Raw genomic sequence first — 11,339 nt, 5'->3', positions numbered from 1 at the left:
ATCAAAAAATTCATGTCACTTGCTTTATTGCAGTGATCTGGAACCATGCTTGCAATATCTCCAAAGTATGCCCGTACTTTAAATAGTTAGATTACTTATAATACCTAATATAATGTAAATGCTCTGTAAATAGTTGTTATGCTGTATTTTATTTGTATTATTTGTACTGTATTTTTTTGGGTTTTTAAAAAACATTTTTGACCAGCTGTTGGTTGATTCTGTGGATGCAGAAGACCCACTGTAAAACTATTAACTCATTTAGTCTTCCTAAAAACCCTATAAAGTAGGTACTATTCATTATATTCCCATTTTATAGATGAGAAAACTGAGTCATAGAGAAATAAAGAAACTTGCTCAAGGTCACACAGCCAATAAATAGTTTGATCTGAGAGACAAAGAAAACTGAAAAGGCAATAAACTTCTCTTTATGTAACTCAGAATGTGACTGTATGTCCTATCCCCATAATATCTAAAATTGTCCCTCCTGTTATTGGAAGTACAGGATCCACGCGTTAGGAAATTCTGGCCTACTACAGGATAATCTAATATTTTAGAATTTTAATAATTAAACTCTTCTATCTTTTTAGCCTTATCACCTGCCACAGTAACCTGTCAACGTCCGGCACCCAGCCATTGCCAATGCCTCCTAAACCCAAACCTGTGGGTTTCCAAGGAGACTGGGGCATTTTCCATCTGAGTAGACAGTAAAAATAAGCAAGGGATTTACCATCATGGAACTTCTGGGACTATACTGACCACGGGTCATTCTGCGCTGCGATCTGTAACCTAGTAAGTTCTGAGATGCACGGTGGCTCAAACGCATTTAGCATGGTGACTTGCCACACGCACTGGCCCAGGTCTGGCACCGCGCTACAATTTCTTCTGTAGCCCGTTCTGAGATTCTCTGTCACTCTCCCAGAACGGCAACTCTCTCTTTCCCCGCCACACCCTAAAGCCCCACATCTTCTCAACCCTCTCCCACCGCTTCTTGGAGAGGCGTCCCCTCCCTCAGTCTTACCTTTGGCTTAATTTAAACTCTCCCGAAAATTTATAGCGGATGACGGCCGATCCCGCCTCCCAGACCAAGTGGGCGCGGCTCACCGTTGCTCCGGAGTACCTGCGGCGGGGGCGGGGTGGGACCAGCCAGGCGGGCCCAGCGGGCGGGACCGGCCCAAGGTAGTGGGGGACGGTCCCGGGCGCCAGGGGCGGGACGAGGCTCTGGGGACTGGCACAGAAAAGGGAAGTGAACCTGGCGAGGGCGGGGCGGGCTGGTGCAGTTGGTGGGGAAGGGTGGGGCGAATCTAGGAAGGCGGGCCCATAGGACGGGCGAAGACTGGGCGCCCGGGACGGGTCAAGGAAGGCGGAGTGAACCTGGAGAGGGCGGGGCGGCTGGGGGAGGGGCGGGAAGGCCCTGGGGACAGGCCTAGGGGGCGGGCCCGGGGGGGGGGGGTGGGCGGTGGTGCGGAATGGAGCCGGAGGGGGCGGGGCGGCCCTTGCGCGGCTAGAGTAGGGTGGGGCGTCCCAGGCTCCGGCTAAGGAGCGCGCGGCGGGCGGGCCGCAGGGCCTGGGCTCGACCATGGTGGGACATAGCCCGCGGCTGCGTGGACCGCTGCGGCAGCAGAGGCGGCTGGGCAGGAACGCAGGCCGAGGCTGGGCCCTTTGGGTAGCTAGCCCGTGATCTCTGCCGTCACCGATCGCGATTCCTCCCACCTCGCCTTCCCCCGGCGCCGACGGCCACCCCGCCGGACGATGAGCGCCCGCGGCCGCCCGGGAGGCTGAGCCCGGCCTCCCGCTCCGCCTTCCCTGCACAGCTGCCCCCATGGCTTTGCCGGGCGCCGCGGGCGCGGCCGACACCCCGGTGTCCTCGGCCCGGGGAGCCCCCGGCGGCTCAGCGTCCTCGTCGTCCACCTCCTCGGGCGGCTCGGCCTCGGCGGGCGCGGGGCTGTGGGCCGCGCTCTATGACTACGAGGCTCGCGGCGAGGACGAGCTGAGCCTGCGGCGCGGCCAGCTGGTGGAGGTGCTGTCGCAGGACGCCGCCGTGTCGGGCGACGAGGGCTGGTGGGCAGGCCAGGTGCAGCGGCGCCTCGGCATCTTCCCCGCCAACTACGTGACTCCCTGCCGCCCGGCCGCCAGCCCCGCGCAGCCGCCCGCGCCGCCGCCCCCGCGGCCCAGCTCCCCAGTACACGTCGCCTTCGAGCGGCTGGAGCTGAAGGAGCTCATCGGCGCGGGGGGCTTCGGGCAGGTGTACCGCGCCACCTGGCAGGGCCAGGAGGTGGCCGTGAAGGCGGCGCGCCAGGACCCGGAGCAAGACGCGGCGGCGGCGGCCGAGAGCGTGCGGCGCGAGGCTCGGCTCTTCGCCATGCTGCGGCACCCCAACATCATCGAGCTGCGCGGCGTGTGCCTGCAGCAGCCGCACCTCTGCCTGGTGCTGGAGTTCGCCCGCGGCGGAGCGCTCAACCGTGCGCTGGCCGCCGCCAACGCGGCCCCGGACCCGCGCGCGCCCGGCCCCCGCCGCGCGCGCCGCATCCCTCCGCACGTGCTGGTCAACTGGGCCGTGCAGATAGCGCGGGGCATGCTCTACCTGCATGAGGAGGCCTTCGTGCCCATCCTGCACCGGGACCTCAAGTCCAGCAACAGTAAGTGGGGCCAGAGGGAGGTGGGGGAAGACTACCTCAGCGCCAGCCCAGGCGGGCTCCACAGGACATAGTACCAGATGGAAAGAGGCGGGAGTCAGCCTTAGGGCGCCGGCAGCAACTCATGCCCAGGCCTTCAGGGCTCGGAAGTCCAGCTAGTCCTTGGTTACTTGCTTTCGGGCTGGTGACACGCTTAACCTTGACTTACCTTTGCGTGCTTTTTAAAAAAGCTCGGACCAGACTTGCTTGTAGAAGAAACATTTGCAAAATACCTGGATCTCCTAGAAACCTCAGGGGGCAGTCTGGCCTTTCAATACCAGAGGTGATTCATCTGCAAACGGAGGCCTTCTGCAGATTATATGGGACCCATGACCGTCCTCACCCAGTGGCCTTCATCAAAGTCCCCGAATGCACTCGGGGACGTCAACTTTACAAGTGCTGTATTGAGGCTGCTGTTTGCCTATTCAAAATATGACTTTGTCTCTTACCTTTTCCAAAGACTTTTTTCATTCAAATGTCTCTCTATGGGCCAGGCGCGGTGGCTCATACCTGTAATCCCAGCACTTTGGGAGGATCACCTGAGCTTAGGAGTTTGAGACCAGCCTGGCCAACATGGCGAAACCCTGTCTCTACTAAAAATACAAAAATTAGCCCGGCGTAGTGGCAGGCGCCTGTAATCCCAGCCACTCAGGAGGCTGAGGCATGAGAATCACTTGAACCCGGGAGGCGGAAGTTGCAGTGAGCCAAGATCGCGCCACTGCACTCCAGCCTAGGAGATAGAGTGAGACTCTGTCTCAGAAAAAAAAAAAAAAGTGTCGCTACGTGAAATATGATTTTATTATTGGTTCAATGGCTTCTTTTCTCCAGACAAGAGGCACTGGTGTGCACCGTAATGCACTTTTGGATTAATAACAAGTGCATCGTCCTTGCACAGGTACTTGAAACCTCGAAGAACTGGCCAGTGTCATTGACTTTGTTTATAAATCAGGGTGGATTTTCCAGAGGTCAATAAAGAACTGACAAATGACTTAAATGCAAATCCTATGAAATTTTGCTGTATAAAAGAGCCTATAGAATTGCTGTTTGATGTTGGTTCTTTAATATTGAAGATCGCTTCATATTCTTAGAATGAATTGAAATCCAAGGGAAGGTTAAAGGATGCAGCCAGAACTGGCATTGGCCTACAACAGCTGGAGGTCTTTCAATCCTGTGAAACCTGCTAGGACAGGAGCTAGCTCAAGTGAAAACATTGTCCCTAAAGAAGAGTGACAAGAAGAAATTTACTTGAAAATTACTAATGTAGCATTTTCACTGGGAATTGTAAATAATTGGAATGTTGTAGCTAAGCATAAGCATTAGGTTTTATTTCATAATCCTCATTCCCCCCGAGTCTCTCTATAATTTAGATTGCATCTGCTTAGGCGATGAGAGCAAAGTCTAACAAAATATGTTGTTAGTGGTAGTGGTGTATTCTTAGTACTTTGACAGACCACATGAAGGACTATAGCATTGCTTGGTTTTGAACTGTGTTACAGTAAAAACAGAGTGCAATTTCCTAAAATATACTTTTCTTTCGATAATATATATATTTTTTTCAATAAAAGAAATGTCTGACCAGGTGCTGCCATAGAATGGATGACTTGTCCATGTGTTCCATAAGCCCCATTTCCAGTGGTGTCCTGAAAGCCTGTGTCTGTTAGGAGTTTTCTGCAGAACCAGGTATTTTAAAGACATCAACAGCACCATTCATTCCTTCCCCTGCCTCTTGGCAGTTGCAGCAACTCTGTGACAACATAGAACCCAACATTCTGCAAATGTATCCACATCATCAACACAAGCAAACACTTGGGTTGTACTGGTCCTTAGGCTAAAAAGTTAAAGGGCCTATAGCTATTAGTTTTACACTGTACTTAGTTTTGTTTGGTTGCAATACTTTTCAAAGTTCATACAACACCGGGTAGAGAATGTTTGCTAGTGTTTTTAAAGCATGTTTTAAAGGATGTTTATCCATTCCTATGGGTTAATCCATAGGATTTATGGATCAATCAACAATCCATAGCAATTATTGCAAATAGTAAATTTTTATAAAGTTTTATAAACTTTTATAAAATATAAATATTTAAAGAACTCCTAATATTATTAAATGGTAAAAAGAAATAACACGACCCTGGAATAATAACTATGGCCGAACAGTTTTTACTGACACCAGAAAAACTTGTATAGTGGAGTATAGACTACTGTGTATTCAGTAGATATTACATAATTTGATGGTGATTACATGCTACTACTTAGTTTTTGAAAGACTTTTCAGTCTCAGAATAAATTGCCAAACTTCCCGGAGTATTTTATTTTCTGTAATTGTCAGGCAAGATTCCCTTTGCTTTAAATTGTTGCACTCTTATAAAAGACTTAATTAGCTAGTCACTAGCCTGGCCAAGTATTTGTTGCAATATGACCATTATCATAGTTATTTAATTACTATAAAGTGAAAAGTTTGACTGGGGTCTAGAATGTGCAAACCATGGTGCCTCACCCATGGTCTTTATCCTGAATGTCTGATTTTATTTGTTCAATGAATAAATGCAGATTTGAAATTCTCTGCTGATATATGAAGCTATAACTTCTTGTTTAGACTTTTGAGTATAACAGATACTCTATTGCAGTATGTTTTGTTTGATTTTATTGGATATTTGCTAATGGTGGTAGTGAGTTAGTGATAACGTAAACAAGGTTTTAAAAATCAATATTGAATTCTGTTTTCACTCCGAAGTATACTCATGTACCAAAGAGCTAATAGAAGACTACTTGGAGCCAATTCAGTGGAAATTACTGTTTTAAACAAATATTTAAATTTGTCTAGAGAATATGTTACTCTTGACAGATTTTCTTTTATCTTTTCTAGTAGATCTTCTTAAGTTTTATCATATCTTGTGAGGGAATGTCTATGTCTAGATGATAGCTGATATGTTGTGAATGATATAAACAACTTTGTCCCTTTTCTAACAGGTAGCAACAGGTTGAAAGTTGTGCCAAGTTAGCAAGCTTTAAGCAACATTTATGTTTTAAATAAATACTAGGCCCTGTAACTCCCTCCTGGATGCAAAATAAGTACAAAATACTTTATATAAATCTACCTATAGGCACCCCCCAGAGAACAATACAAGGCAACTTTGAGTTACTGTGAAAATTGCCAGTGTTATATGCATTTACAGAAGAGAGAAACATTGTGGAGAGCTGGAACTCATTTAACACTTTTGGAATGCCCACCCTCTGCCAGTCACTTCTGGGCCTCTGGGACACTGGCAAGCCAGACATCAATGGCAACAAATCTGCCATCATAGAGCTTAGTCTAACACTTAGACTTAGTCTAACTTCGTCTAACACTTAGACTTAGAGCTTAGTCTAACACTTAGTCACGGAATCACAAATAAATTAGTAAGTGCCATCAAGAAAATTAAGCATGGTAAGGGGTGGAGAGTGGTAGATGGAGGATGGGGGTGCTGTTTCACACAGGGGCTCTCCAAGGAAGGCACTCCGAGGAAGGGCCACAAATTCATCAAGCAAAGAGCCAGGCAAAGGAAAGAGGAAGCAAAAACGAGCCTTCCGTATTGGAGGCGTGAGGAGAGGCATGCAGGGGGTGGGCCTGGCAGGCCTCCCTCTGCTGTGCACATGGAGGTTTCACTTTGACTGATGGCACTGGCTTCTGTGAAGAAGGGACTGCAGTGGGCTCAAGTGATGGCTTTCAGGGTTGTCTATATGAGAGGAGGCACCGACTCTGCCCAGAGTGGTAGCCATGGAAGTATTTTGCAGGGAGGTTACCAGGGGGCAGTGAAGATAAAATACTGCAATATAAGAATTACTAAGGATGGTTTGAAATATTAGAATTTCGTTTAAAGGTTTTATTTATCAAATTGTGGAAGTGCAGGATTGAAATAAGATTATGTGGCATCATTTATGGTTTCCCTTTTCTTTTTGTAATATTGCTTATTGTGTTCTATTTTTTTTTTTTTCTTGAGAGGAAATAAACTTTCCATGGGGGACTGAGCCACAAATTATGGTAGCTACTTACTTTTATACTTTTTATGTCAATGATTAAGTGTTTATTATCCCAATTTTTTTTAGTCTTTTGGGAATAATTATTATCTATCTACAGTATTATTTACAACTACAACTACATCTACAACAGTTGTATTTATTATGAAATGCCATTTGGAGCTCTTACTATGACAAACTGCAAAAGGAATATAAATTTTGTTTTAGCTTTTTTCATTAGTACTGTGTAAATAAAAGAACTATCTGAGAAAATTATGGAAAATGTAATCTCCAAATAAGATGTTTAAATAGCTCATCAGAGTGATTTGGGGAAGCTACTAATTTCACTATTATCAGTTATAAGACATAAGTCCCCTTCTCTCTTCTGTTCTTATATTCAGGACACGTAGCTTCATGCTATAGCTGCTTCCTGTTCCAGGAGGCACAGAGAAGTCAGTCCAGATGTCGCAATGGTAACTGAGATCTACATCTGCTTTTGAAACAAAGTTAGTGAAAGGTTAGACTTTTAGAAGAATAGCAATCACAAAAGAGTCACCACATCTTCCCCCATCATTTTCATGCATGCGTATTAAAAAGTAAGTAGCTGGCCAGGTGTAGTGACTCCTACCTATCTGTCATCCTGGCACTTTGGGAGGCCAAGATAGGAGGATCGCTTGAGCCCAGGAGTTTGAGACCAACTTGGGGAACATGGTGAGACCCTGGACTACAAATATTAAAATTAAAAAAAAAATAGGCAATGTCTTATTTTTTGTAGTTGTGAGGGGCATAGCTAGTTAGTTCTGAATTATGCTAAGTATCCGTATTTGATCAGTTTTGTAATCATTATCAAGTATATCAAAGCAGGGGAAAGGAGACAGAAGAAAGTATTTATCTGCTCTACCCATTTAAGAAGGTCATTTGTAAGCCCTGCTTTCTCACACTAGCATTTAAGTGCTAAACCTACCAGAATAGTGCAGCTAAGGGAAAGAGCATTGGCCTTTTTTTTTTTTTTTTTGAGACGGAGTCTCCCTGTCCCCAGGCTGGAGTGCAGTGGCACGATCTTGGCTCACTGCAAGCTCCGCCTCCCGGGTTCACACCATTCTCCTGCCTCAGCCTCCTGAGTAGCTGGGACTACAGGTGCCCGCCACCACGCCCAGCTAATTTTTTTTGTATTTTTAGTAGAGACGGGGTTTCACCATGTTAGCCAGGATGGTCTCGATCTCCTGACCTCGTGATCCACCCACCTCGGCCTCCCAAAGTAGTGGGATTACAGGCGTGAGCCACCGTGGCCGGCCTTTTTTTTTTTTTTTTTTTTTTGTAATACAAGGTCTTGCTGTGTAGCCCAGGCTGGTCTGAAACTCCTGGACTCAAGCCATCATCCTTCTTCCTCGGCCTTCCAAAGTGCTGGTATTACATGTAAGAGCCATCACCTCTGGCTCTATCTAGCATTGCCTTTAAAGTCAGTCAGATCTGGATTTGAATATCAGTGTCCTCATTTACTAGCTGTGTGACCTTGAGCAAGTTATATAACTTCATTGAGACTGATTGTCTTGATTTCTGATACTGTATTTGTTTCTTGGGAGATTTGTCAGAAGTCCTGTAGGGAAAATCTGTTTAATGTTTCTTAACCCATTAAAGGCAATTAGGTAAATACTGGCATAAAAACATATGGCTTTTTCAGGGAACAATGAGTAGTTAGGTGTAACTAGAATGAAAAGTGGAGAAAGGGTTTTTTTTTCCGGAAGGAAACAGGCATTTAGCATGGGTCAGGCAGTGAGTGCCATGGATGCCATGCTAAGATGTGTGGACTATTTAAGAGGCAAGGGAGAGCCATTGATGGTTTTTGAGGAGTAGCGTAGCATGATCTGCTTTGAGAAAACACATTTACAGAGAGAGAAACATAAGCTTGGGGTCATTGCTTTGTGACTGTACTATCATAGATTGTCAGAATGGCAATAATAAAAACTAAAATAATTTACTTAGACATTGGTTTGACCACATTGTTTATCATTTACAATCCAAGCCTAGTTTTTAGCATCACAATTTGTTTACTGAATTAATTTAGACCACATTTTCTCTCTGATTTCTTTCTTTCTTTTTTTTTTTTATTATACTTTAAGTTCTAGGGTACATGTGCACAATGTGCAGGTTTGTTACATTTCTAACTACCTCCAAAATTGGAAAATATTCTCTAGCTTTACCGTGTCAGGCTGATGATCTTAACTCCAAATGTTAATGACTGTCCCCAAACCCTCTGAGGCTCCCCAAACCGTCTGAGGTAATCCAGGGCTCCCGAAAAGTAGAAGCATCCCAATGAAGGAATTTTAACGGACAGAAAGTTTTATGGGGGACCTGGGAGAGCTGTGATGGCTTTATTTTGGAGCCTGAAACTTAATTGTACAGTTGACCCCTAGGCAGTGTGAATTTAGTTTTTAAAATTCATCTTCTCCAAATATTGCTTCATGTTGAATGCTTTTAACTAAATAATAGTATTAATAATTGCAAAAACCACAATTACTTGTACACCAACCTAATAGTAACAAGATGAGTTTTTAACATTTATTTAGGGCATATTAGATGCTGCGCACTACTCACAATTTATCCTCATTTATTTGTCACTACAACCTTTTGAGGTGGCACTCTAATTATCCCCAACTTACAGGTAAAAAAAAAAAACTGAACTCAATGATTAATTGACTTGATCAAAGTCATTCAACCCATCAGAGGGGAGTGCTAAGAATTAAATCTGGGACCTCTGATCCTGGAACTTGTGTTTTCTTGTCTCCGTATATTGCCTGGATTAACAGTTCTCAAATATTTGCTTTCAGGACTCCGAAAGAGCTTTGGTTTATAGCAATTGATATTTGTCATATTAGAAATTTAAAATGATACATTTTAAAAATGTTTAATAATATGAATATAACAATAGACTCCATTACATCTTAACATAGCATTTGAAATGGGAAAACCCCCATATTTTCCAAAACAAATTTAATGAGGATGGTGGCATTTCTTTGCACTTGTGGAGTTCACTTTAATGCCAGACTTTGACAGAAGACAGATGGATGTTCATATCTGCTTCTGCCATCTTAGGGAACCCCAGGGACCCCTAGACTATACTTTGAGAGCCTCTAGGCTAAATGATTAGTTCTGTTGATCCAGAATGACACTCTTTAGCAGTAGTTCCCACACCTATTGTGGCATCAGAATCTCCCTGAGAACTTTTTAAAAATAACATGTTCTGCCTCATTTTTGGATATTCTGCTTCTGTGAACCTTAGGAATAAGCAATGCATTTTTTCCCTAATATTTTATTTGGAAAATCTTGCAATATATAGAACTGAAATAGTTTTAAGTGAAAATTAAAATTTTACTTAAGGCTGGTTATGGTGGCTCACACCTGTAATTCCAGTACTTTGGGAGGCTGAGGTGGGTGGATCACTTGAGGTCAGGAGTTCAAGATCAGCCTGGCCAACATGGTGAAACCCTGTCTCTACTAAAAATACAGAAATCAGCTGGACGTGGTGGTAGGTGCCTGTAATCTCAGCTACTTGGGAGGCTGAGGCAGGAGAATTGGAGGAGGTGGAGGTTGTAGTGAGCTGAAATCGTGCCACTGCACTCCAGCCTGGGTAACAGAGCCAGATGCTGTCAAATAAATAAATAAATAAGTAAAATTTAAAAATCCCTTAAAGTTATTCACTTACAAAAATTATTTCACTTATAATCCCACTGCCTAGATTCTACCATTAACATTTCACTAATTTGCTTTAACATAGATTTAACCCATATGCATTCATTAATCTATCTTACTTTATGATGAAACAATAATTTTTCTTTGAAGATTCCAGATGATTCAGCAAATATAGATATAGAGCAAAGTTTGAAAGCTACGGTTCTGAGGACCAGGTTTATGGATTCCTTCTTATATGTTATCTGGGTTGATATAGAAATTCTTCCATGGCTACAGACTATATCCAAATCAAGTAACTGTCTGCTGATAAATGTACGGTAAGTCATAGCAGGAGCCAGGTGACAGTATGCCTGATGTATTCTGGCGTATGACTCTGGGAAAAGGAACATCTCAGAGCATTTGTTCCTTTCACATTGGAGCACAAATGGTGTTATTTGTGGTAGTAGGTTTGAGCTCTGTCTGACTCCAGTAGCTTTCTGAATAGGGTGACGTGAGGATTAAGTGAGATAGTGTATGTCTGGGGTCGGCAAATTTCTCCTGTATAGGGGCAGATAGTAAATCTTTTTGGTTTTGCAGCCCATATGGTCTCTGTTTGCAACTATGTAATTCTGCTGTTGTAGCCAAAAAATCCTTGACAATATGTAAACAAATGAATGTGGCAGTGTTCCAATAAAACTTTATTTACAAAAGAGGCATTGTGCTGGGTTTAGTCTGTGGGCTCTAGTTTGCCAATTCCTCATATATGTCAAAGAATTCAGTAAACTGTAAGACAAAATTTAAATGCAAGCTGTTGACTATATTCATTTTAATATTTTACTTAGAAACACTTCAAAGTGTTTCACATTTAAAATATTTGTGCTTTAAGTATTTCCTAATGTTGTGTGTGTGTGAACTCATTGATACCCAAACATTTTCTACAACTCTTTACAGCCTAATAACATTATTATTTTTATTCTTTCTGCAAAATCAGGTGTCACTTAATCA

The 11,339-nt window shown here is 44.0% G+C and overlaps 1 protein-coding gene across 1 annotated transcript in view; it reads left to right on the top strand.

Moving 5' to 3' along the window:
* The first annotated feature begins 1,518 nt into the window (after nt 1–1,518).
* MAP3K21 (mitogen-activated protein kinase kinase kinase 21) overlaps nt 1,519–11,339 on the top strand; it is a 57,278-nt gene continuing 47,457 nt past the window's right edge. Inside the window, exon 1 of the mRNA XM_030812667.1 lies at nt 1,519–2,636. Within this exon, the coding sequence (XP_030668527.1) occupies nt 1,820–2,636 (817 nt within the window). The 5' untranslated portion in view covers nt 1,519–1,819. The remainder of the gene's footprint in view (nt 2,637–11,339) is intronic.

The sequence above is a fragment of the Nomascus leucogenys genome, chromosome 5, assembly GCF_006542625.1.
Source record: "Nomascus leucogenys isolate Asia chromosome 5, Asia_NLE_v1, whole genome shotgun sequence".
Lineage (NCBI taxonomy): Eukaryota > Metazoa > Chordata > Mammalia > Primates > Hylobatidae > Nomascus > Nomascus leucogenys.
The sequence above is the reverse complement of the archived record's forward strand: the minus strand, read 5'-3'. Positions and strand labels throughout refer to the sequence as shown.